The sequence below is a fragment of the Grus americana genome, chromosome 3 (genome assembly GCF_028858705.1).
Source record: "Grus americana isolate bGruAme1 chromosome 3, bGruAme1.mat, whole genome shotgun sequence".
Lineage (NCBI taxonomy): Eukaryota > Metazoa > Chordata > Aves > Gruiformes > Gruidae > Grus > Grus americana.
The window spans coordinates 101,359,274-101,385,884 of record NC_072854.1 but is presented as its reverse complement, the minus strand read 5'-3'; the positions used below and the strand labels follow the sequence as shown (position 1 = coordinate 101,385,884).

Sequence of the window (26,611 nt, the reverse complement as noted above, 5' to 3'; positions counted from 1 at the left end):
CGTCCCCGCAGCCCCGCCCGAGCGGGGCGGAGCCAGAGGCACCCCCGGGGAGTGGGGGGGGGTCTCGCCGGGCGGGGCGGCACCCAAGCGGCCGAGGGTGGTGGTAAAAACCTTTTGCTGCAGCCCTGGTTGCTAGGAAGCTGGTGAGTGTGTGTATGTTTAGATACATACATACATACATACATACATACATATATATATGTGACTGAGAACCATACGGAGACCGGAATGATGTAAATAATCCCCGAGGAAGGAGCAGCATAATCTTATTCCTGTAATCACTTTCTTGGCCGGTGTGTTCTGCGCAACAAGGCTGAGCGGCCGCAGACCTGTCTCTGCCTGCTCATCCCTCGCAGCGCTGGCTGCATCCGCATCCGCATCCATCATGGGCTGCTGCGCCGGCCGTGCCACCGGCACACAGGCCGCACCATCCCAGCACGTTCCGGGAAAATCACTGGCCTTCCCCTGTGATAATAGGTTTGTCTCTTCACGCTCACGGTACAGAGAAATGTACTGATGTGATGAGACACAGACGGGCAGAGACGGAGGCCCGAATTGCAGCAGAAGGTGGCCAGGACGGGTGCATCGCTAGGGTGCGTGCATCCACCCCAGCCCTTCGTTGTGTCCAGAGCCGCGGGCAAAACGTTCCTTGTTTCCATTCGACCTCTGAAATTTGATTTGACGCATACCCCACAAAACTGGCCGTCTGGCTCACGTGCAGAGGCGGTTAAATATCACTTCGGTAAGCAAACTTCTCTCCAAGCCTGCTCGGTACATGTCTGCACAGGAGCAGTGCCTGGCAGCCCCGTCACGGTTTGTAATTCTGCTGCTGCAGACACTGTACCATAATAAAAAGATGGATTGTTCTCCAAAGAGCATTAGGGAAATACAGAAATATTTAAGTTTGTTAACAATGTTAGAAGTATTCTACTGGCTTCTGTGGGAAATCGTTTGGCGTGGGTTCAGCAAATAACATACTGCACATTATTCACGTATATGCCAGAGCCTAATCAGATCTGCATCTGTCTGGCTTAGCCACCAGTCTTAGCTTCCCTCACTAATTATGAATTGGTATTTTACACAAGATCAGGTGATCTATGTAAGCCACAGTTCCTGATGTTATCTACGGCATGAATAATAATATGAACACATGCTTCCAAATACTGATTTGGCTATCTTTTCTTTCCCTGAGCAACAGCAGTGATGATTGTAGGCACCGCAGATTTTGAGAGACTACTGGAAGTGAATCCTGAATTTCCAGATCACAGTGTTAGAAACCTTTGTAAAAATAAAGTTACCTATGTCAGATTCAGGCCCTTCTTGCCTCTTTCATTCATACCAAGGAAAAGCTTGATTTATTTTGACAACTTCTGTGCCAGACCAGATTCTGAGTAAATTCTTCTGAATTCCTCTGCCTGACTTCACAGTTCAAGTGCTACATGCTGCAGCAATGTATCTTTTTTAAAAACAGAACTTAAAGAGGAACTGTAGTGGGAACTGAAACAAACATTATCAAAGCAACAAAGTAGACGGCTTTCACTTTAGGAACATATGTCTGTGTTACACATTGATAGAAATATGCTGAAAACACACCTGAGATTACGGCTACACTAGTACTCCCAGCAGTGCCAGTTCGTGGTCGCTGGGACCCGGTGATCCACCCTGCTGAACTGCTCCAGCAGTCCCTGGCACAGGCTGTGGGTTGGCCTTGGCGCTGGGGAAAGGACCGTGACGCTTCCATTGCGTCGCATAGATATAGCGTTAGCGTCCTGAACAACTCTTGTTCTTGTGGAAGAAGGTGTAAACATTGATCTACAGCTGATTTCATTTAACAATTTCTCCTGTTGAATTTTTTGATGACCTCAAAGTCCATCCAAAGATAACATTGACTCCTTAAAGACAGAGGAAAACAGGCTTTGCTTTTGTCTTGTTCTCCCTTTTCCTAGTGTTACACCCTTGGCTCCGTACAGCAGGGAGAGCCGCTGCCAGCTAGTACCCTCAGCGTAAGGTTTGAATTCAGCCTGTTCCAGAATGGCCGGCACGCCTTGGGTTTCACTGCCACAGCGCCTGCAGAGTGTCGTCTCCTCTGTCCGCTTGACGGTTCAGCACACAAAGCGTCATCTGCTTCCTGCACAGGGATCCTGCACGGAAGAAATAACTAGACATCAGAGAACTGCAGAGAAAAAGAGACAAAGCCTGGCAGTGGAAGGAGCACCTGGATGAAAGCTACCTCCCATAAGGAGAGGAGACTTTTTCCAGAAAGAAGTAAGTTTATTTACAACATAACAACACAAAGCCAAATCCACCTCTGCCACAGCTGCACTGACCTTGGTGAAGTAAAACCAGGCTGATTTTGGTGAGGTACGGTCAATACGATTCCATCTTTGGGGACATTTGTCTCCAGAAGTACCTTCCTAAACAAGAAAGGAAAAGGCAAACCAAATTGACATTGTCAAGGTAAAGCTTTGATACTTATCTCCTGACTTTTTACACTGCTGTATTTCATAGGCTTCACAACTATTATTTCTGATTTACACCCGTTTGTATGAGAAGCAGGGCCAAGGGCATAGTTGCCCAGCAAGAAGAAGTTATCCCATGAGAAGCACCCACCGCAGGAGTTCACTTAAAATGCGCGTCCTTGGATTTCTACATTTCACGGACAATTTATTAAGCTAAAACCAGAACCCTGATGTCAAGGTTTACAGCACAAGTTAAGCTTAGAACTGTTGCTATCCTTTTTCAGTCTACCCTCTAACTGAAAATTTAGGCTCTCCTGAATATTCCTATTAGTAACAGAGCCAGAAATTGCTCATGTATACCCAAAAGCTAACAAAGTTATTTTCCTGAATGCTGTGAAAAGGCTAACACATGCCGTATGTATCTGGTAGGCACTGGCAAGTAGCTGATACTAATTTACTCCACAGCAGTTATTTTCTTGTGCCCAAATTCCAGAAGTCAGGCAGAGGCCAAGCACTTAAATTTTCAGGCTGGAAAAAGTTAAAAAGCAATTAGAAATGCAGTATCCTTATTTGCAGGTGTTATTGTTCCTCCTGTAGCATATGCTCTATTGAAAGAACAATGTATTTTGATAACTATTTCCAAACTTTAATTTTATCATGCAGATAATGTCATCTTTGTACAAAAAAAATGGCTCAGAAGGTGTCTTTTTGTTTCAGTCCAGGGCATTTCACAAAATAAAGGAAACCCCGCTATAGAGTGCTGCCTTCAGAGTGTAATTAGCTTTCCGACACTCCTAGCTGGATTATTTCAGTGATATCAGTTCCTAGGTATGTCCTTTCAAACCTCAAAATGGTATCTAAGCCATCGCAAAAAGCCCCCCACAAGTCAATCCATCTCCATAAAACTTGGGCCTAAAGTTAGGAGTCTGAAATGAACAATGTAGAATGGTACCAAAAGATCAACACTTCTAAAATAAAACTAGAATTTTTATGTACAGCAGACACACAGTTAAGTCTTCCAGATTTCCTTTTTTAGATGTTTCAAACCATGTATTTCAGTCTCTAAAGGAAAAAAAAACCACAAAACAAAACACAACACACACACCCCCACACACATTATTTTATAATGCATTTAACTCTTGGTTATGATTTTTAATGCAAAAGTTGATCTCTCAATGCAGAGAAAACGTACATGGCAGGAGTGCACCAGGTACTTGTCTTCCAGACAAGTTGTTTAAACAAGAAAACCACAGCAGCTTAAGAAAAGGATTTCAGAACAAAAGATCTGAAGTTCCAACCGAGCTAGAAATGAACTATTTTAGCAGGATATTAAACAAACCTCAGCAAGCTGGACTTGAAAGAAAATAGTCAGAGAGTCACGTGTTTCAATTTCTTGATTGAAAGCTATTAGCAAATACAGGGGAAAATGTAAACATCCTCTTCCTCCTACGCAGCCCTCATCCCAGCAACATTTGCCCACTCTTCCCACAAGATAAAGCCACAATCCCATCCAGAGAACGAGCATTTGCAACACAAGGCACTTAACTGAAATTTGTTTGCCGTTCCAGGTGTTTGTCTGGCCACCTCAATTTTGGAATGTGACTGCCCACAGTAGGCGTGTTTGCCAATGACCTGGATTCAATTTTTGGTGTACTGACGGGAATACAGAAGTATACTCTTAAGTATCAGAGAAAAGTTCTGAATTTCAAAATATGGGTAGTGAACTCCTCTACTGTAAACAACAGAAATTTGTGTTTCTGGGTGTCTCAATCCATATAAAAGATGCAGAAATGTACATCTGGTACTTCTGTCATGCCGCCATCTGGTTTTCCTTTTGTAGTTAGCTATCAATTTCATATATGTAATGGAATTTTACCCCTGAGTTTCCTATCAAAGGAAGTGGAGGGAAAATTATGTACACAAAATAAGTTTTATGTACAAAAAAATAAGCATGTGAACAAATACAGTTGGTAAAGTTTATTTGGTTCTTATTCACTGAGATTAACAGGCTCTTCATATTTTACAAAAAGTGTAACCTCCATCTGAATCCCTCATACATAGTAAGAGAAGTGTATGTGCCCAGAAAAATTAATAAAAAGCATGATCTGCAGAAGGGTTGCCTTGGATGAACATTCTTGGTTTTGACAAACACTCATTCACTCAAACATTGGTTAATTTTAGGGAAAAGCTTTGGGGCATTTTTTGTTACTACTTCACAAACCCTTTCCACTGATACTTGCCCTTCACCGCAGCAACGTGCTGGCAGGCAATCCCGATCTTCTCCCGTTCATCTCTTTCCTAAAAGATAATCAACAAAGCTCTTCTGAGACAGATCAAGTGACATCAACCTGACCCATCAAAGGACCGTGGGACAGAAGTGCTTAGAGAAGCCACGCAGATGCAGCCAGCTGTATCCGACCGGGTTGCCTCACTTCACCTATAGCCAGAGGAACGGCGAGGCTGCCATTCATCCCGTCCTAAATAGTACAACAGGGAGATGTTGCAGGCTTCCGCTAACGCAACCCGTTTATCAACTCAGTGTGTAAGAATTCAGTAACGTGAGAGGAATTGCTCCCTAAGAGTTTTCTTTACTGGCTATAGCGGGACCCCAAGTGAGTAGCTCAGATGTAGGCTTCTGTGCATGCAGAACGTCCACTGAGAGCTCCCGCTCCCTGCCCCATCTACGTAGGAATATATAGCAATGTTCAAGCAATTACCTGGTGAAACCACCATTCTGAGCAACAGCGATAAAATATCCTCTCCACTTCTATGAAGTCTCAGATAACGTAGAGTTACAACAGTTTAAAGCACCATACTCATGAAAAAAACACCATAAGGTAACTTAAATTTTCCAACTCTTTCGCTACCTGATTCATTGCAACTTACCTGCCTGGTCCATGCACACACATTCTTTGAAAATTAAATGGAAGGGACGTGAATTTGGAACCGTTAAAGTATGGAAATGTGCTTGTATTTTAAAGACAGATTGCTCACCCAAGCTTGAGAAATGTTGCTACATTTACTATTGAGGAAAACCAAACATTTAGTAACAGCTTGAAGTTCCAAATTTCTCTCTGAAGAGGTTATCAGCAGGAAGAGAGCCATGTTCTTTAAAGGTCTACATCTATTCGATGGGGAAGATGCTGGCTGACCTCAGCTTAACTAAAAATCAGCAGGAATTTTTTTTGTTTAGACTGAACAACAATAAAAGATGCCTGCCCAAGACCCTGACTGTGATAGTACGTTATGGAAAATGCATTAACATTCCAGCAGTGTTAATCATTTTAACAGGAACTCAGCCAGACAGCCCCCAAGAGGGACTCTCCTTGTTGGAGCTCCTGTGTTGGGAAAGCACTCCAAGTGTTTGCCAACGACCCTTTTGAACAGTTGTCTTTTGCAGCACACCTAGCAAGATTTAAACTATTCCAGATCAGCTGGAAACCCAGAATGTCTCACAGAAAATTCCCTCACTTGTATTATAAGGGGAGACAAGCCCAGGTCCCCTATCAACCATGCCGTTACTGCCACAGCCACCAGCAGCGTGTAGCTCCTCTGCTAGGACAACCCCAGAGCATCTAGTGCTTTTTGCATGTGAGTAACAACATTTACTTCATTCAGAACATAAATGTAGGGATTAATCTACATTCTTTTGACTATACCTCTTTGTTTGGACCAAGGGAAGGGGAGTCAGTCTCCAAGCAAATGTTGCTCAGTAGAATTTAATTAACTTCTCTTGCCAGTGCAACCAGGAAAATAAACAAGACAGAATAGCCCATGAGAAGGTCAGTCCCACTACAACAATCAATATAGCAACATGCAAAATAAATATCAGAATGGCATTCAGACTGTTTAAGCCTTTGGAGATAATCCTATATTTCCAATGAACTGCAAACACAGGCTGGACAGAGTATTTATGTCCCTTAAGACCTCAAAGAGTAGAAACAGCTTATAGCTTTTAGAAACCTTAGGAGGGCAATGAAGAGGAAATAACTTGACTCCCGAGTATAACTCTGCTTTGGGTTCTTACTTTCCTCCACTGGCTGTACAACAACCTTGGGCTCCTAGGAGCTACACACAGGCCAAAAGCGGTGTTGGATGCCAGAAAGCAAAGTCACGAAGCTGCTGAAAAGGTACGGGTCACTTTAACACGCTGCTGAAAGAATACCACAGCTACGACCCAGCTGGCACTTGGGAGCACCGTGCTCCGAAACATTCCAGCATCTCTCTTCCCAGCCGAAGTGAACAGGCAGGGAGAGCTCCTTATTGCCTCCTTTCGCCTGGGTGGATTTAGCACATTCGGTGACTCTCCTGTCAGCTCAGCTCTTCCCAGGGTGCTGGAAGCAAAAGGCTTTGTGCCTCCATCAGGTCAGAGGGAGGTGATGGAGCGGCCGGAGCCTGGGGCAAGAGTAGAGCTGGGCAGTGTTTGGATGGGTGATGGTGAAGGTGACGCTCCCACCACCCCGTGACAAAGGACTGGCTTGGGAGAGGCTGTGTTTTTGAGGGATCAAAGTTACTTACATGTTGGGGAAACTTTCTTTTGTTTATAAACACCAAACCATTCCACTGTGAATTTCATAGTAAGCTTTCAGTTAAGAAGTGCTGAAATGTTTGGTTTTACCTGGGAAATACCGAAAAAAAAATCAGCCTCTCATTTCAAAATGGGCAGTTTTGTTTGAACACAACAGCCTGTGGGAGGCTTAGCTTCAGACTGCGACGTGAGGTCTCTTTCTCATGTTTTTTTCCAAAATCCAAAAAATCCCTGTGTCTCATTTTCACTCCAAAGGAAAACAAGTTTATGGGGGCAGTGACATTTTTCATGGTGTCGAAGTCGCCCCCCCAGCCAGCCACAACCAACCCCCCATCCCTGCTAGTATCACTTTTCCTTCTACATTGATTCAGGCACTGGAAAATGATGGTTGGAAGAAAGGCGAAAGGCCAAGCCTCAGGAAATCCAATTATAACCCTGCTGAAATGGCTTCCAGGAACTCTGCAAGGACTAACCTGATCATGCCTTGTAACGGCCAGAGGAAAAGAAAGATAACAGCCAGCTTGTACCCCTTCCAGAGTGACAGTCTCCCACCAAAGTTATGGAGCAGTACATCCCGAACACCTACAATGTACGTAAGAAACCCAGAGAGCTGGGATCGAGCTGCAGAGTTGAGCAACCCAAATGCTGTGTATCAGGTTTTCTTACAGCAGGAGAAGGCGGCTCCAAGATCATACTCTGTACTACAGTCACTGAAAAATGCAAAGCGTGGATTTGTGAACCCTGCCCTCCATATGGTGAAATGGCTGCTGAGATTCCCTCAGCCCACTGGTAGGTAGGCAAGTACCACCAAATTAACTTATCAGGCACCAGAGGACTGGTAATGGGCACATTTTTCAATTAGCACCTGCCTGGTCTGTATCGGGACTTGCAAATATAGGAAAAGTCTTTGCTGTGATTGCTCAGCTACCTCTCTTCCAGGTCCACAGGCCCTTTTTTCTGCCCTGTTGTCTTCTGCCATGCTTATTTTTTAAGGTATGCACAAACCTAATTGTTTTTAAATGAGTGGAAAGGATATACATTTTTTGCCCCATTAGGGAAGTAAAATTTGCTTAGAATAGTCTACAGGGAGGAAAAAACCTCATGAAATTGTACTTTTTTACCCTAATTCAAAAAACCCCACTGTATTGGGTAATGCTGAGGCAGTAGCTGTTTTGCTCCACTACCTTAACCATTTCCCCCAAAGTTACAGTACTTTCCTTTCTCTGTTTCACTAATTTTCCATCTGACACACTTGTTCAGGTGTACTTTGTGATTACTTATATGCATGGGGAAGGGTCATAGCTGTATTCACATATGTGCCCAGGGCACTGACAGAATAAAAACGAGTTAAATGTAATCCAATCAGTACAAAGCAGCACCCCTGTGCTTTCCACCCAACATTCTTGACATTACTGAATCTTGAGACGTACATTCAAGGCAGAGATGCATTACCATCGTCTCTGCATAAGCAGGGGCAATGGCTGCAGTTTTTGTATGTGCACAGAGTCATCTCTCAGATCACTTCCAAAACCAAACTATTTCTAAGCCCGTGTCCTGTACCCAGTTAAAAACCCAGGAGCAACGCCTGCCTTCGTCCTTCGGGAAAGCAATCGCTTGTCTGCCAACTGAGCGAGGGTGCACTTTTCTGCTCAATGCAAACGCGTGCCTTAGAAAAGCCAAGTGATACTGAGCGAGTTCATAATTTTTATCTTAAATACTAATTAATTTGTTTACTTTCAGAAAGCAATAGCCACCTTTTAGCAATAAAGAGCAGCTGCGGAGGTATGCAGAGTTAAACTTGGCACTCAGCACGGAGGAGAGATAGGAGCACGGGTCACTCGGGAAGACAGCCACGTGTGGTTCAGAGGAAGGCTTTGCACCCATCACTGCGTGCAGCCATGACCTTTGCTTTTTCCTTCTACTGCCATCAGTTTTGGTGGTAGTGCGTGCACGCCAAACACATACTAGGATGACGGCACTGAACAGTTCCCATGGAGGGCACTGCTTGATCTGCATCCTTTTGCCACTGGAAGTGCAAGGGAAAGGACCTCACCTGGTTTTTGGTCACAGATTGACTCTACAGGGCAGGCAGTCTGGGGGAAGCATACTATCCTGCAATGATTTCCCAGACCTTTACACTGACTCACTCCTGACGCTGTTTTGAGCAAGCCCTTATAGCCGGAGGGTACAGAGTGAGCAGGAGCTGCTCCGACTCACCCTGGACTGGGCAGAGACCAAAAGCAACAAGCTGAGATAAACACTCAGCCCTTCTTTCCAGCCCCACCTTTGTATCTGCTATACCAGGTCCAAAGGGTCTAAGTGGAAGAGCTGGCAATGGAGTATACCCAAAACACCCTCTCCAGATCACTCAAACTGGCTTATGGCCACATTACACAGATGGTGCAGAGCAAAGCAGTAGTGCTCCAGAAAACCTAATCTTTGATTTCCTCCAAATATTTGGTTTCCAGCGATCACTGCTGGCCGCATGTCTATTTGCGCCCATCTGAAGTTTAAGAAAAGTTTTCACAAGCGTTGGATTACATTTAACTCGTTTTTATTCTGTCAGTGCCCTGGGCACATATGTGAATACAGCTATGACCCTTCCCCATGCATGTAAACCGTGTGCAGCATGCTTATTTATAAAAATAAGAACATAAGCTGCTTTGTCCCATCCTCCCTCCTCCCTTGCAAGTGACGTATATCAAGGGCTGAAACCTGAACTTGAGTCAAGAAGGAATTTTTCAGAATAACCAGACAGGAGGCACGTGGTGCAGCCTTGCACAGGCAAATCACTAGCAAAATTCCCTGGAGGTGAAAGCAGGCCTTCTTTCATTTTTCTCTCCTTCCTTCAGCGGTAACCTTTCCTACACTACGTCATGCAGCATGAGAGAGAAAATGGAGCCTCCCGAGTAATTATCACAAGTTCTTCTAGGGGAACGTAACCCAGTTATCACTGGAAGGACGATGTGGGTCCTAACAGAAAAAGGTAAAGAACCATAAAATGAAGCCTCCCTTGGGAGAAAAGCTGGGAAATCTCCTACATCCTTAGCAGAAACACAGCTGGAAAGGAACATTTTTCTAGTTCGCATCTGGCAAAGACCCCACTCTCCTAGATGTAAGTGCTCACAAGTATTGCTATTTTTTCATCTCAAGCCATTGCACACTTGGATAAACTGAAACTTCAAAACAACCCCTGGTGTTCTTTAGAGGATGCCTGTGGAGCTGCGATGCAGGAAACAGGTGTGGAGCCTAGTTAAAGTCCCGTGTAAGAAGGAGACACTGTGTGAAAGGTTTCTGACGCACACCTGCAAGCCCAGTTGCTTTCCTGTAGCCAGCGGCAGCGCAAGGGCTCTCTGCTGTTCCTGACACTGCTGAGGCAGGGACACAAGCCATGGAGTGAAGTCCGGTCCAACCTGCACAAAGAGCCAGTTAAGACTTCACAAAACACGATGAACTTCAAACCGTGGGGATCTAGTGCCTTTGCTAGCTTCATTTGCTCAGGAGAGTGGCAGAAGCTCTTGGCAATGAAGAAACAGAGCAGAAAGCAGCACTCTCCAAAAGGTAACATACCTGGAAATATAGTAACATACCTGGAAATATAGTAACATGTGAAAAATAAAAAGAAAATGTGACATTAGCTATGAAAATACTCCTGGTAAAGATCTAAAGTAGCTTCTCTAGCTTCCCTATAATGTCTTCATTGCAGGAAGCCAGCATTTCAGACACCTCCTATCAATACGCCGCCCTTGTGGGATTTTGCAATTTTCAATTTACTCCTGCATGGATATTTAGCCAGGAAAAGAAAGGGTTGGGGTTTAATCTCAACTCATTTCATATCGATCCGTGCAGAGGAATGTAAGCAGCCAGAGGTTACATTTTGCTTATAGTCACATCAAGTGAACTCTGGTTATGCAGAAATCAGAGCAGACTACCTCACTAATAGCCACCAGTTTATCTTTGTATTTCTCAAAGAGCAGGAGGAGAGATTCCACGTCCTGTAATAAACCAGTTCACGTGCTTTGTAAAGACTGCTGACTGCTAAGCTGAGCCACGGCAAACAAAACCACACGCAACTGTGTTATTGTGCATCTTGAAATGCAAATCATGAAAACGACAGTCTGGGACAGAGGGGATCAGTCTACTGTGTTACTAACAGCTTCTGAGTAACGTATTTACTCAGCCCTTTAAGAAGAAAATGAAAAGAGAGGTTCAAAGAGTGTTGGAGAGATGCTAGTCCAGGTAACTCTGCTAGTGAGCAGAGGAAGAAAGACCCCGTTCTTCCTAATTTGGCTGGACTGAGCCTCATCTTCTCAGAGCTGGGAAACCTCTGAGAAAGGCATCTTGGCAACTTCATAGGTCTCTGGCAGCCTGGTCCTGGGTGGTGTCCTTCGCAGAGGAATGGCAGTTGTCAGTGCCAGGGAGCAGGTCTCGCTGAACCAACCCACCAGACCAGACCAGTCCCACGAATCACTGCCTCTTCAGCTGAGCCCTTCATCACTCTGGGCTATTCAAGAGCACAGGGAGCTGTGCTCAGGACCTGTGTTCAGGAGCTGCACCCGCAAACAGCACACGGACACAACGTTTTCCCATGCTCCCTGTCCTCAGCTCGCGTAAAACTTCCTTGTGGGCTTCCAGCAATGAGACCCCCATCCAGTGCCACGTGGAATGGAGGGTAAGCGGGAAGGACACTTCTCCCCACCCCTGGGACATGGGGGCAAGACAGCCTCTACCAGCAGGGCTCCCGCTGAACCTCAACTCTATCAGCCACTGGTGGCAACAGGCCCAGAACTTACCCTCCTCAGAGTGATACCCCAGCATTCACCCTCCCCTACCACAACCTGCATCCACTAAGCCAGCAGGGAGGAAGCAAGACTGTGTGTAGCTGCACCTCTCCAAAAAAAGGGCATCCTAAGGACTCCAAGAGGAAGCTCTGAGCATCCTGAAACCACAGCAGCCTCCAGGTGCCGATCAGGAAACAATCTCTTTGGATAAATGGTCACGCACACACACAGCTACAGATTGGCCACGGATGTGCTGCACTCAATGGAAGTGCAGAAGGGATGATTCTGGAGAGTGCTGACATCTGCTCGTGCATGTTATGTACCACATTAGCCTGCTGCATGTGCGCTTGCCGTTGCCTCAACTCAGCACAGAGGTCTTGTGTAGTACAGAGATGAGGTCCACCCTGACTTTCCCAGGCAGGAATAATGACCCCTAAAGAGAAAGGAAGTTACCTAGTGATGCTTTGATTGCAGCTCCCCACATAGTGCTCCATTTAACTTCTTCCCACAGCGCTCGCTCCATTTGTTCGCTTCCTCCCCCTTTGTTGTGTGTCCAAAAATGTCTTGAGCACAAAAATGCTCTTTCTATATATTTATAGCAATAAGCCAGTGCCAATCGGGACTTCAAAGTTGCCCTCTCCAGGCAGTGCACTTCACAAAGACAGACCTTCCTGCTAGATAATTCCAGGTCCTTTCCATTTCACGGGTTCACCAGTGGTCATGTGCTGAGCAGACCTAGGAGGTCCCAAGAAACAGGTCCAATTCCACCTGGGGGACGCAGCATCTGACATATACGCATTCCCACGGAAATCAGTTAACATAGTCATGCTGTCACCTGGCCCACACTCACAACTCACCATTTTTGACAACGGTCAACAAAATTTGGCAGATGGACAGAGCTCTTGGAGGTACAAAGTTCCTACAAGGTTTGTGAGAGTCGTTGGCAATGTAGATGACACCAACCTTCTCCAATCCCCCTCAGGGCTACCGAGAGGAGGCACACACCCAGCTGCTGAGTCTGACGCCGACAGCTATACCTGCCCAGCTCTGGACTAATTTCAGCACGTGCCATTTCTTGCCCAAATGGCAATCCAACAAGCGCAGGCAGGAAGAGAGGAAGAGAGCTGAGAAATTGCAGGGAGGCCACAGGGACGCAGAAGAAAGCCGAGGTACTGTGGCAGGCAGAGCCCAGAGGGTACGCAGAGGAGCTGGTGGTACCATGGTAGGGATCAGGGAGACATACAGGGAACTGGAAACGCATCACTGGGAGCGCTGGGCTGTAATGGGAGCATCACAGTACACAAGAAGGAGACTGGGATTGCTGTGGTGAGGAGGTCACAAATCCCTGGGGGGGGGGAAAAGCTTTATTGGTTGTGGCTGCTTGTGAGATAACTTGTCTTCTGTCAGTGGGGGACACTTGTACTTTATCTATACTGCAGCTGGGCACCGGCAAGGACTCAAGCGTCTGTTTGCACTCTTTGGTGACAGAACATACAGCCCGGGCACAGCCGAAATAACAGACACAAAATCTGAATATGCACATATTAAAGAAGTTAAACTCAGTGTCCGCCCCCTGTCACAGAAATAGAAAATCCATGTGAGAAGGCGCCATGCGCCTCATCCGGACCATGGCGCTGCCCTGCCCGTCTGCCCCGCTCTGAATCGGATGAACCCCCAAACATGCTGTGATGGAGTCAGGATGCCTTTGGGGAGCAGGAGAAGGCAGGGGCACATCAGCTGTCACTCCCCGGCAGCAAGCATGGCCTGGGTGCAGTAAATGCCAGCAGCACAGGGACCTTGTGGCAGGCGGAGAAGACACTTGTCACGGTACCACAGGGCACAGCTCTGCTGCTGTTTAGCACTGCGGGCTTCATCAGCAGGGACTATGCAGGGTGGGAGCACAGACAGCTCTCCCACCTCTGCAGGCAGGCTTTAACAGCCAGCCCCCGACACAGACCGTACGCTGACCCAGCTGCCTGCCAGGTGATACCTCTGGGGCATCATCCATTCGATCACACTGCTGCTGTTGTGATTCTTCCATGATTCACCCCCTGCACTTCGAAAACAGGGGGATGTAGCCCTGCTTCCCCCCACATCAGTGCTGCTTCATGGTTTTTCAGGTGGCTGTACTCGCTCCTGTGCTGGGAAGCTGAAGGTTTGCTCAGCCACGCCGTGGTGCCTGTGCTCTGCCGTGGCAGGCTGGGCTTGTCTGTTTGCAGCCACCGACCATGGACACCAAGCCGCCTCGCCTACCTTTGAAGGCAGTATGTGCAGGCATATTACCTCACCCAGGCATCGCAGACAAAATCCATTTATTTTGATGTTGACCGTCGCTTTGGGATGATATGAGATGTGGACCCAAGTGCCGTTGCAGAAGTTGTTTGCTCTTCAGATCACAGCCCTTTGAAAACAAGCCAGGTTCTTCCTGTTCTGCTGTATATGCCACTTTTCTAGGTTTTTTTCAGCTTTGCCTTAAGATCCTTGATGCCACCTGCACACTTGCTACGTGACAAGCGCTCCACGTGCCAGTGGCTCTGTGCCGAAGCCCTCTGCGGCAGCCAAGCCAAACGGTGGCACCGTGCATTATGCTGGTTTTTAGGGCAGAGGCAGCTGCACCTTATTCCTGCAGACTCCTTGTCCCAGTGCATCATCATTTTTGCTTTTACAGGTGAACCACATCCCCATTTACATCAGCAGACCCGGGCGCAGTAGCAGCACCGATCTGTGTTTGCATTAAGCACCTCGTTGGCAGCATCTCTCTGTGCACAGCACCCAGCACTCAGGAAGCCGGGTATCGGTTCCTGCCCCCGCCACGGGTTCATTAGGGCCGTGAGCCTCACTATTTTTTCTCACTTTTCTGTTATTCACAGCAACTCAAAGAGGGGGAATAAAAACTTGCCAGGCCCTGAAGGGGTTCCTTTGCACACACTGCACGGTGAGGCCCCCACGTAGGGCAGTGAGGGTTATCATGCCCGTGCCCCAAGCGACCCACACCCACAGAAAAGCCACCCCCAGTGGGGGAAATGAACGGATGGATAACCACCTGCTGAAGAGGAAAATGCTGAGACAACTAGGTGCTATGGCAATTTGTGTCCTTTCTTTGATCTCTGCTGTTATCTTTGTACCGCGTATAGAAAGCAAAGAGAAGAACAACAAACCTTTCTGCTAAGCCAGTGACTCTCTCAAATTCATTTTCCTGCTCTGTAATGGGAACAGAAGCTCGAACCCCAGCCTGCGTTAATGAAAAAACAAACAAAAGCAGAAGTTCGTTAGTGATGAAAGTTGCATTTCCAGCCAATTATTTATTTGCTTTTGCCTCTAAAGAACCTATCTATGCATTGCATAGGAGCCTGTTGGAAGCACCTCCAGTAAAAGTCTTTGGTCAATTTGTTTAAACTCTTATCACAATAAACAGCAGGATTAAACAGCATATCATCCACTTGGCTTCATCACCATTTCCTTACTTGTTCCCATGCTGAAATCTTGAAAAAGTCATCACCTTCATGGTTTGTCCCCAGAGTTCAGCAGATTCACACCTTGTTAGGCCAAGTTTTAGAAGAAAGGCACTGGGAGGATGTTCCACATGCAGCCCTCCAAAACCATTTGAGTGAGCACGGATAGAGTCCTTAGACAGACCCTCAGCTGTTGGTCCTGAACTCAGAGGGGACTTCCAGGATCTGAGGAGTTCAGGTGACTTATGCTGAACCTTATAGTTCTACTATACCCACTCCACTCTTGCAAGTCACTTGGCCTTCAGGCAAAATCACTTCAGTCTTGTTCCACGAGTCCTGCAAACAGCTTGGCGTGGGTGGCGAAAGGGCGATTGACACCAGCCAGCTGAGGAGCTGAAATTTCAGTGTCCTTCCAGCCCCTGCTACTAATTCAAGGTGTTCATTGAACAAGGAAGGTGCAAAGTACTTCCGTGTGATTTTGTAGCCATTGATGGCATACACTGGTCCACTATTTTGTCTCTATCAACAGACAAATCCACTTTAGAAGTTCTCTAGGTCTACAAGCTCCACATCTTAGCCTATGGAAAGTACCTTCACGTTATTACTGTCACCCTGCATTCCCCTCATTATTTATGCTTGGTGTTAAGCTATGCACTCACTGTAAGCCCTTGCACATGTGGGAGTCCCTAGTGCACACAGCGCATCTGCATGCATTATTTTAAGCCTGGAAAAAACCGAGCAACATGGGGCTTTTTTTTCCCTGGCAGAAGCTGTACCAGCCAGAGCTGCATCAACAACAGAGTACCAACTAACGAGTGAGGCACTCTGAAGGCACTAATTATGCCAAAGAACTCACAAACCTTTCTTGATTTTACTATCACATCACGTACATCCTGCAAGGTAAAGCGACACGAGGAGTTATACAAAGTACAATCAGGTCTGCTGTTTGTGGCATCCCAGGGAAAGGTGATGGCTAAAGGTATCAGATGGAGGTTGGGACCTACAGCTTTCCATACTGCTGCAGACCATCTGTGCCGATCCATCTCCACGGGGTGGAGCTCACTGGGGCTGTTAGTGTCCCCCAAAATTAATGGCATGACTGAAAAGAAAACTTTGGTTTCCACTAACTCTGTACTTTCTCTCTCATTTCCCCTCAGGTTTCCTGAAAACTGAACATGGCACCCAGCTAAATTTACACTGGGTCCTTCCTCCAGTACATCCCTGGCCGCTCCAGTGTCCTGCGCTATGGAGGAGGGGACATGGCTTGTCCAGACAACCTGAGAGGCTGCAACAGGGTTCAGCACACACACCGATATTGCTAAGGCCAGCCTTTGTGGGGACAGAGGGTTTCATGGTGTGCGGCCACACAGCTCCCCCACGAGCTGCCCAGCCTTCCCGAGCCCTTCCGGACCAGGCGTTAGCCCAGGACTGCAGGCAGAAATGCAAGCTCTCTGCAAAATTCCCCTTTCAAGGTAAAGGCACAGGACGACACAGGGATCAACGATGTTTTCTAGCCTGGAAACCACACTTACTCCCCCCGCACGTTAGCTACCCTTAGTCCTGAGTGAACACCTTCAAAAGTTGGGTTTCCTGCATAAAGCAATGACTTTATTTCCAGCGCCTGCCACCCGCCCTGGAGCTGGCTGCAGGTGGCTGGGGCACAGCTCGGGCAGCAAAACCAACGGCACCAGGGAAAGGGTGCTACTTCTGACCCTTGTTTGCTGTCAGGGATGCCGAGATGGGGTGGGAATGACACTGCGTTTTCCTTTCGTGGAGCGCCAGGCCACCTACGCCATGAGTTAGCTCAGGCGCCGCAGGTCTAAGGAGAGGACAAAGCAGGCCTGTTCTGCCCCAGGCACCCTGCCAGGCTCGCCCTACCCACGGCTGCTGCAATGCCAGGTTTCCCTCGCCCGGAGGGGGAAGCAACCCTGTGCTTCCCTCCCCAGCCCCAACCACGCTCCCATATCACTGCAAGCACCTCTGGGCCCTGCTGCAGCAGGGTTGGGGGGCACAGGCTGTCCTGCAGAGCCCCCCACAGCCCACGTGGAGCCGGCTGCCCTTGGCAGTGCCCTGACAAGCTGGGAGCTGTGGGATGTGAGCTCATCAACTGGTTTTTGCAACGCTGCAGCAGCAAAAATGATTTGAGAGCTCAGGCCAGGTATCATCCGAGGCTAAGCCTGAACCATAGTAATGTTACCCCGTGTCCTGGTTTCGGCTGGGATAGAGTTAAATTTCTTCCTGGCAGCTGGTACAGTGCTGTGGTTTGGATTTAGGATAAGAATAATGTTGATAACACACTAATATTTTAGTTGTTGCCAAGCAGTCAAGGACTTTTCAGCTTCTCATACTGCCCTGCCAATGAGAAGGCGGGGGGCACCCAAAAAGCCAGGAGGGGACACAGCCAGGACAGCTGACCCAAACTGGCCAGGAGGATAGTCCATACCATATGACGTCATGTTCTGTATGTAACTGGGAGCCGTGCTGCTCAGGAACTAGGTGAATTGTTTCTGGGTGGTGAGCAATAGTGCTGTGCATCACTTGTTTCGTATATTCTTTTATCATTATCATTCTCTTCCTTTTCTATCCTATTAAACTGTCTTTAGATCAAGCCGCGAGTTTTACCTTTTCTTTTCAATTCTCTCCCCCCATCCCACTGGTGGGGGGGAGTGAGTGAACAGCTGTGGGGTTGTTCTAGCTGTCTGCTGGGTTAAACCACAACAGCCTCTTGCAGAGAGAGGGATTTTGAGCAGACTAAATACCTGACATTCCCCCTTTTACAGAACCAGTTTCCATCCAAGGCTAAGAATTTCACAGAGGCTGATAACAAGGCAAAAACTCTGCAAACACTTCGGCACAGCCTGAATTTTACCGGGAGCATGTCCACACATAATTGCATTCCCACGCAATACTGGGAGGCTTCCCTTCACACAGGCAGCAGTAAGCACATGTAAGGCTGCCTGGTGTTTAGCATCTTCTATGACATTATTAATAATCATTAATGTCAACCACATTAATATTCTTAAGACTATTGCATACCTGTTCCCTAGCACCATCTTGAGGCAAACTCTGTCCTTCACCCAGTGTTGTGGAAATTCAGCCTGTAGATCCAGGATAACAAATGGCTCTAACTACTTTGGGTGAAACATTCAGCAAAGATTCAGATGTTTGCTGATCTGAATACGCATTGTAGTAAACAAATTATTCAAGTTTGCTTGACTGCTGCAGGCTGAAAACTGTTTAGGAATGTATGTTTAAACTTAATACACTAACTCTAGGCAAAAAGCAGAACACCACAGCTGTTCTGCTAAAGATAGCAAAAAAAAACCCCAAAACAAACCTCTCTTGACAATATGGTTTTAAGAAATTGAGGAAGAAAATGTAGAGGAAACCAAAAGTTTAAGATGGGTATCACACTACAAGATTTTGCTCCCCCTTTTTTTTTTTAAACTTTCTGGGAGCTGATACCTTCTCCATCTGCATCCTCAAGACAGGAAAAACACCCAAGCCCTTGGCTTGCAGTCCTTCACCTGAAAAAGCAGACATCGGATGAATTCAGAGTAAGGCACTACAAACCATCTTCCAAAGGGGCAACTGGTAAGATGCTCTAGCCATCAAGACAGGAAAGAGTCTAATCTGAAAAATGATATAGAAGAGACATGCTCAAATCTTAAAGCCAAATGCTCTCACCACGAGCTGGTATGATGCGTGATTATGTACCTGAGGTGGTCAAGGACTAAGTTAATACTTGTGTATTTTCTTCTCTGAGCTAGTAAAACTCCCCCTAGGGAGACAAAGCCTCTGCTTCCCCATGGGCCCTCAGAACAATTGTGTCATGTATTACTCACCTCGTTCATTGCTGTTTGATAATCAGCAAAGTTTTGCTCAGTATTGCAACAGGCCCATATCCACACAGGTGCTGTAACGGAGCACAAGATTCAGTTTTTAGGACACTGGCCGACATAGCACAATCCACAGTAGACAGATACCTCCAAGATATCACAAAATTGGGCTTGTCTACCTTCCACAGCCCATGCCTCCTGATACCGAGCAGTCAGAAGACCAAGTCCTTGAAATAAGACCAAACCCAGGGTTCTTCCTTTGTATATGATTCAAACAAAGAAAATTAAACCATCAAAGCAAACCCTCCTCGAAACAGCGAAGATGTGAGCAACTACATTACTGTATACAAGGGAAAAGAAAGAAAGGGTAGAAGGGCTATAACTCTTTCCTTCCAACTGTATTTTGAAAGAAATCAGAGGTGCTGCTTCTGCACTACTCACAGAGCTCAGTCAACGTGACGTACAGACAATGTCTGTCCAGCTGGGTTTTTGTAAAGGCTCAGAAAGGGATGTGCAGTCTGCACGAGTGGGCCCATGACCGAGTGACTTCCAGTCCGCAGAAATTAAGGAATGAAAGGGACATAAAGCATCGCACATTAGCCATCTCCCAGGCTAGGAGCAGCTGAGCAAGGAGTCCAAGAAACTAAACTGACACTTTTATGGTGCTCTTCTTTACCAAGTCAGAGAAGTAAGAGGGATGCAAATGAGCAACCTGTCTTTATCACATCTAAGAGATGATAATGGTGTGTACTGAAGAAGGCATTTCAGAAATTCATTCTATCCATCCTATGCATCTATGTAACACACTGCTCAGTTCGTGAACATCCTAACAGCAAAACTCCACTTTAAGACAAGGTGTGTGTTGGTTTTATTTATTATACCATAAATAATAGTTTCTGCAATATCATATATTTCAGTTTCTAAGTCTATAACCGAAGAAAGTTACGAAGTTTGGGGAATACTTTCAGTGCATTCTGTGTAGTCACTTCTACAACTTCTTCAACTGGAATTCCTTTAATTTTGGCAATGTATTCTGCAGCAATATAAATATTTTTTGGTTCATTTCTCACCTGAAAAAAAACCCACAACAGACCAAATTACAGATCCCTACAGATGACAGGTGTTTCATATTCAGTACCTCCTGATGCAACTTCAGGCAGATTGTGGCATCTGTGACAGAGAAATTACATATATCTATCTATTCTTCTTGGTTTACAGTTGAACTTGATCTTAAGGGTCTTTTCCAACCTAAATTATTCTATGATGCTTGGATTATTTTCCCCTTTGCCCATTCTGGAATTTCTTCTCCTCTCCCAGTCTCAGAAACAGGGAGTTGTTAATCTCAAAACCTGCACCTGGCAACCTCTTTCATCCCTTGTCCATACTTACATGACTTCACTCTCCCATGCCAGTAACTCACCTCCATAAAGTGTGGGTTTAGATATACATACATAGAAGTCCCTCCCCCAATCATTTACCTGTTTTTCAGGCCCCAGAGCAGGAGAGTCAGTTTCTAAGCACATACTTTCCAGAGGTAACAGTTTCACAAGTTTCTGCTTCTTGAAGAAAATAAGACAGCTATTAAACACTTTACGCGCTTAGATCTGTAGGAAAAAAAATGTACAAAGGGAAGATACCTTCTGCGTTTAAAAGCAATGTCGGAAGACTTTGGTGTCACTGCATTTTATCAACAATTTCAGAATGAAAGCAAGGATACCAGGAGCTGCTCAAGAAGTCCCTTCAAATTAGGATTATCTTGTTTTCTAAATATCTGAAGTACTATTATCTAAGCACTGAATCCATTGTTATTTATATTGCACAAAATACCATATATTTAGAGCTGCCAATGCAATTTTAATTTGCTATTTTTCTGTATATATAATATTTGTGTACCTTTTTCCCACCTCTGCTTTTACCTCTCAACCCCAGTTTGCTTTCCTTTCTCCAAGCTCCCAGCCTCATCCCCATCTATATCCATCCCTCACACCCCCTTCACTTGAATCCTGCCTTTTCCTTTCTTACATTTCCTGAGCTTATCACAGAAAGTGATGAGATGGTGCAGGATGGATACACCAAATCAAGGGCTGAAGCTGACCAATGCCGTCTTTAAGCAATTTAGCTGCTTCTTTGCTGGGTGCACCTTGTGATAATCACAATTTTTCAAAGGTCTGTAACTTAGACAATTGCGAGCAGATTTCCTTTTGAACCAAAAGTGCCATAGCACTGAGATAGAAACTAGTCCTTTTCTATGTGTTGCGTCCCTACTCTAAAACAGTACAGTGACAGAAGCTTCCAAAGAAGGTTCTGGTTCACCAGAAACCACATTAAAATGAGAAAAAAATGCCTATTTTCTTATACCCTCATTTCTCAGGAATAGTTGAGCTGTTTTAGCCAAAATTTCCCCAAAAAATTCTAGCTATGACAAAAGCCCCAGGCAGAAATTTAGCCAAAGTAAAAACATGCAACACTATAAGCAACTGAAACTTCTACTGAGAAGTATCAGGTGACAGCAAGCCTATGTGAGTACTGCTAGTCCCACTTCAAACTATGCAGACTTAAAACCCAAGCATATTCTTGAGCTGCACAGTAAAACCAGTCATGTTTGCCATCATGATAAGCTGTCAGCTATTACCTGCAATCCCCAAGCACCAAGAAGGAGCAAACCACTTTAAATGTTACCTGGTCACTCCTTATAATGGAAGGAGGAATGGAGAAGTAATATCCAGCTTTTACCCCTTCCATCGCTACGGATGGCTTCCCATCAAATGCATGGAGCAACACCTTTGTAGCACCTCAGAGAAAAGCAGCAAACCAAATCATTAACAGCATTTACAACAGATCTGTGATGTCAGCTTCCAATGGGACCCTGGCCCCATAAAAAATGAATACAGACTCTCTGCACTACTCCTCCCAAGTTTCATGTACACAAACTGATGTGAGGACATGGCACAACTGAAGAAATTCTGTTGACAAAAACCATGACAGAGAAAAGGCACTAAACACATACCTTGTTCCTTTAAGAGATTAATTGTTGGTCTTCCAGCTGAGCGGGAATGAACATTTCTGCATAGCAAGGAGAGGCCCAGCATTAGGAAATTCAGCAAAATACTCTTTTTTGTAAACACAAATGAACTAACAGCAGCTTGAGAAGAAAAGAATTAATCTGTATTACACCTTTTATCAGGGAAAAATTCTAGAGATGTACATGTGAATCATTTTAGCTACAGTGAAGATATAGCAACAACATAGCAAGGACACGACACAAAAGACCACTGTATTCAAGCGCAAACACAAGGAAAATTCTATAATTAAATCTCAATCTGGAGACTGACAGGACACTAATGCCACTTCGATCCATGTAAGAAAAGTTCTGTGGGCTCTTAATAACTACAAATCCTGGGAAATATTTCCACATGTTACTGAGATCTGGCAAATTCTCCTACTAGTATAAACGAAACCTACAAAGGCAAATCCAGTCTCCTTGCTAACTCAATCTGCTTGATCAAAACCTGTCTTTGTCCTTCCTTCTCTTCATCCGTGCTGGCAAATCTGGGAGTGAAATCTAGTCCAACCTACAGTACAAGAAGAGAAGTGAAAAAATTTTACAGACCTAACACTTGACTAAACCATGATGCCATATATAAAGGAAAAAAATTCTTCAAACCTGCAAGGCATTTCAAAATATATATATACTAGAGACTGCAATTAAAATGAGATCAACTGTAACTTAACTCAGAAAGGAATCCATTCTCAACCATGAGCTTTTCAACTATGAAAGCATTTGTGGGCAGACAGTTACTAACAAGTGTATTTAACATTTTGATCTATAACTAGTTTTCTGGGGGTTTATATTCTATTGAATATTATTTCAGATTAAATCTCAAATCTGGATCTCCAATACAAGCCAAATTTCTGACCTGAACCTGTAGCTTTAGTCCTATCTCTAGCAAAAATTACCCATTAATTCTACATTTTTTTTATTTAAACATGTTCAGGCAAAATTTAAAGTTTGTCATAGCAGCCCCATTCACACTTACATCAACCAAAGTCCTTGATATACAGTACAAGCACGACATGGCAAGTTTAGCTACAAAGCTCTTCCAATAACTGCAGCCACTGCAGAACCAGCCATAAGTCCCTCCGGTACCAACACGCACAAGAGGCAGACTTTACCCTAAAGCTGTTAAGCCTCAATTAGTTTATAAACAAATGTAAGACAGGAGACAACACACAGATACAGACAGATGAGGGATCACAAGGAAAAAGGACTGTACAAGTCAGTGAGGCGTGCTGAAATCATAGTTTAGGCTAACTTTGTCAGGGAAGAAGGCAAGAAGGATCTGAATGAGGATTACAATGAGGCTTGACACGTCACCATGCCAGAGAATAGGTCAAAACACATTTGCATATAAGACAATATAGCATAACTATACAATTCTTCCTACTAAATCCACCAGCATAAATGCCATCTATTTCCTAACAATGATAATGAACGAAAAGAGGGAATCAGGCAAATCTATGAAGGAAAGCACATTAAGAGAACTACAAATCAGACTTAGTGCTTGTTCAGACTGACAGCCATACTTATTGTGTACACAAAACCAAGTATTCACTAAGTTTTTGTAATTCTGGTGACAGATGCTGCTGCAGCCATAGACAATTAAACAAGTTACAGAATTATACTTACTTCTCCGATCCCCACCAATTTATCTTTGTAGAGTTCTATAAGCGGCAATGCAGCATCCAGATCCTGCAAGAACAAATTAAAGATGCAACCCTTGCTGCCTTTACAAGATGGAAGGGGTATGAACTCAGTATTATGATTAAACTGGAGTATCCTTCATTGTTCTTAAGTTCTGTACCTTAAAAACTTGCCTTTACGATGAGCTGTGTGGTCAGACAGATTTTAGAAACCTGCAGGATTTCCCTTCTTTACTTAATGACCCTTCATCTCAAGTTGGTATTTCCACAGGAGCATAAGAGGTAATTAAAACAAGGCCCATAAAAAGCCTGGTAATATTAAATGGCTGCAAGCACCTCTCCAAGTTTTTCAGTCTAAGGGCACAAAGGGTCACCCTCCAGATCCCATGCTAACGGAGGGACATCTGCAAACACACACATGTACTGTTCGCTGTAAGAAAAGCACTCACGTGGGATTTTTAAAACTGTTTCACCGCAGCAATACGGCCAGATGACTCCAGTGAACAATTCTGCTTTAGGACTAACACGGACAAACGGTTGCGCTAAGAGACTCTGGGATTTGGTCCACTGTGCCTTTGGCATTACAGAAGTGCGTAAAAATCACTGAGCAGACCCGAAGCTAAATCAGGCAGACCAGAGCACCCTGTCATCTGCCCTGAGCAGTCCCAGCAGCATTTTGTAGCTGCGCTAATCTAACCGGGACGTGTTTTACCTTCAAAGTAACACTGCGTTGCTCCTCCGGCGAAACCTCTTGAACCGGGTGAACTCCCAGGCACGGCAAAACAAACCCTGGGAACCTAGGCACGGAACAGATACCAGGAGCGCGAGAACCACAGAGCAAGTAAGTTTAAAGTCAAAAAGAAAGGGCACCCTGACCAAGGAAGAGCGCAGCGCGTCCCCCGTCGGGTGCCCTGCCAAGGCACGGACCCCGCAGCCGGGACACGGGTGAGCGCCGGCCCCCCCCGCCGGACTCGCACCTCTCCGACAGCGCCACGACGCTCCGGAACTCCCCCGCCTGCTCCGACACCACCACCAGCGCCGACACGGCTGCCTGCGGCAGAGAGAAACTCCCGTCTCCCTGAAGGCCCGACCGGGCGGCGGGGCCGGGGAAAAGCGGGGAGAGGAGCGGGGACAGGGGAGAGAATCGCTGCCCATCGCCTCACCTGCTCCGCCGCCCGCACCACCGCCGCCACGTCCTGCAAAAGACACACATTGCCTTAGGGCCGGGGCCGGGGCCGGGGCCGGGGCCGGGGCCGGGGCCCCCTCCCGCCCCTCTGCGCCTCACCGCCTGGAAGCAGGGCGCGGCAAGGTGGCAGTGGCAATCCACCGGCCCCGCCGCCGCCATGCCGCGCCCGGGGCTGAGAGGAAGAGGCGGGGAGGCCACGGGTTTCGCTTCCGGGCCGGCATTTTCCCTGATTTCAAGGCGGGAAATGGCGGCTGGCGCGGCGCCGCCGTTGTTGCCGCCGCCGGGGGAGGCGGGCGCGGGGCCGCCGCCCAGCCCGGCCGTCGCTGCCCGTCGGGACCCGCGGGTGCCGTGCTGCTCGCGGCGCGGCCTGAGCGAGGTGATGGCGCTCTGCGCGCCCTTCGTGCGGGCCCTGGCCCAGGGGCAGCCGGGCGGACCCGCCGCTGCGGGCGACGCGCTCTGGGTGAGGCTGAGGCGGGGAACGGGGCGCAAGGAGGCTCGGCACTGCTGGGCCTCGTCTCTGGGCGCTTGTGCCCGCTCCAGCCGGGGTCCAGCATGAAGCTGAGGCGTGCCGTGGTGTCAGCCCTTAGCTTGGGGGGTTCCTGTAGCTGTTTCCCCCGAGGTGGCCACCCCGGGCAGGGCGGTGAGGCAGAAGGGGCCTTTCCAGCTGCAGACCTAGCGTGCCTGTGCCCGAAGGATGGTTTCTCAAGCCTTCCTGTGTCTTGCAGAACTTCGAAACAGCGATGCGGGAGAACGTCACCATTAATGGGCAGCCCTGGGAGGAGACTTCGGACGACTCGGAGCTGCAGAGTGGTATGCATTGGTTTCCATTAATTTCCTGCTGAGTGGATTTGTTTTGGGTTTTGCATGTGGTATTTTTAATTGGGTAGTTTTCCTCTAAGCTGTCCGTGGCAGTAAGGATGCTCACGGAGCAGGTAAGGTCAAACTCCAGCTCGGATGTGCCTGTGTAAGGATCTGAAGTGCTGCATTACAGGAGCATGATTCTTGTAGAGCGGTGTTCATAAATGAAAAGAAGGGTAAGCAAGACGTGTAGAGACTTGTATCCAAGGGAAGGGGAAACAGCTTTATCTGAAGGACCTTTGCGCAGTTTGACACTTCTATCGAGATCCTTATAGATCTTGAGGCACGAGTTCCAGCTATCACTGGTATGGTGCCTACATAACTTAAAGGATCAGCTCTTGATTGCCAGAGAAAAATAGCTTAGAGAATGCCAAACTATCTGATACTAACATGGGAAAAATAAACATTTAACTAAGCTTAATGGCAGCTGTCTTGCTGGAAAGTCTACAGCAAGCTCTTAGGAAGTCGTTATTTCAAAGCAAGATTTTTCACTCGAGAGGTTAGGAAAGAGCATGTTCTATTTCATCAGCTTCTCTTATCAGAATAAAGGGAGTGTACAAAATTAAATGGAATAGGGTAAGGTGATCTGTTTTTAAAGCTAGAACACAGTAATAGGATCCAAGTCTGGAGGCTTCCTGCCCTCTCTGGGCAGTCAGTTTCTGTGTTTCACTGCCCTGATGGTGAAAAATTCTTTTCCTGTAGCCTGTTGGAATTTCCTTTACTGTAACCTATCTGTTGCCTCTGATCCTCTTGCTGCATGCCTCTGAGAAGAGCCTGCCTCTGTCCTCTCTAGAACCACCCTTTAGG

General features: G+C 46.4%; 2 protein-coding genes across 17 annotated transcripts in view; one reads left to right on the top strand and one right to left on the bottom strand.

The window, feature by feature from the left end:
• Positions 1-146: 146 nt before the first annotated feature.
• Positions 147-25,225, bottom strand: TATDN3 (TatD DNase domain containing 3). 15 transcript variants are annotated; one of them, XR_008576372.1, is made up of 15 exons: positions 25,046-25,225; positions 24,924-24,956; positions 24,738-24,811; positions 24,473-24,557; positions 23,747-23,809; positions 22,522-22,631; positions 22,067-22,122; positions 21,739-21,851; positions 20,538-20,618; positions 19,066-19,136; positions 18,686-18,747; positions 18,257-18,318; positions 14,927-15,000; positions 2,328-2,414; positions 147-2,141 (listed from the first exon to the last, which is right to left on the bottom strand). XR_008576372.1 is itself a non-coding variant. In XM_054820400.1 (10 exons), exons 1-10 carry the CDS (start codon positions 25,103-25,105, stop codon positions 19,506-19,508), a joined length of 783 nt encoding a protein of 260 aa, XP_054676375.1. In that variant the 5' UTR covers positions 25,106-25,225; the 3' UTR covers positions 19,149-19,505. The 15 variants fall into 15 exon arrangements, 3 of the variants coding, with proteins under 3 accessions (XP_054676375.1, XP_054676373.1, XP_054676374.1); XR_008576365.1 differs by adding exons at positions 4,696-4,757; positions 19,501-19,614 and having other exon boundaries at positions 2,328-2,410; positions 18,257-19,136; positions 20,539-20,618; XR_008576371.1 differs by having other exon boundaries at positions 18,257-18,747.
• Positions 25,068-26,611, top strand: part of NSL1 (NSL1 component of MIS12 kinetochore complex) — a 14,247-nt gene continuing 12,703 nt past the window's right edge. Inside the window, exons 1-2 of one of the 2 annotated variants that reach the window (XM_054820395.1) lie at positions 25,068-25,406; positions 25,672-25,756. In XM_054820395.1, coding sequence (XP_054676370.1) covers positions 25,104-25,406; positions 25,672-25,756 — 388 coding nt within the window. In that variant the 5' untranslated portion in view covers positions 25,068-25,103. The remainder of the gene's footprint in view (positions 25,407-25,671; positions 25,757-26,611) is intronic. The other variant, XM_054820396.1, reaches the window with a different exon arrangement.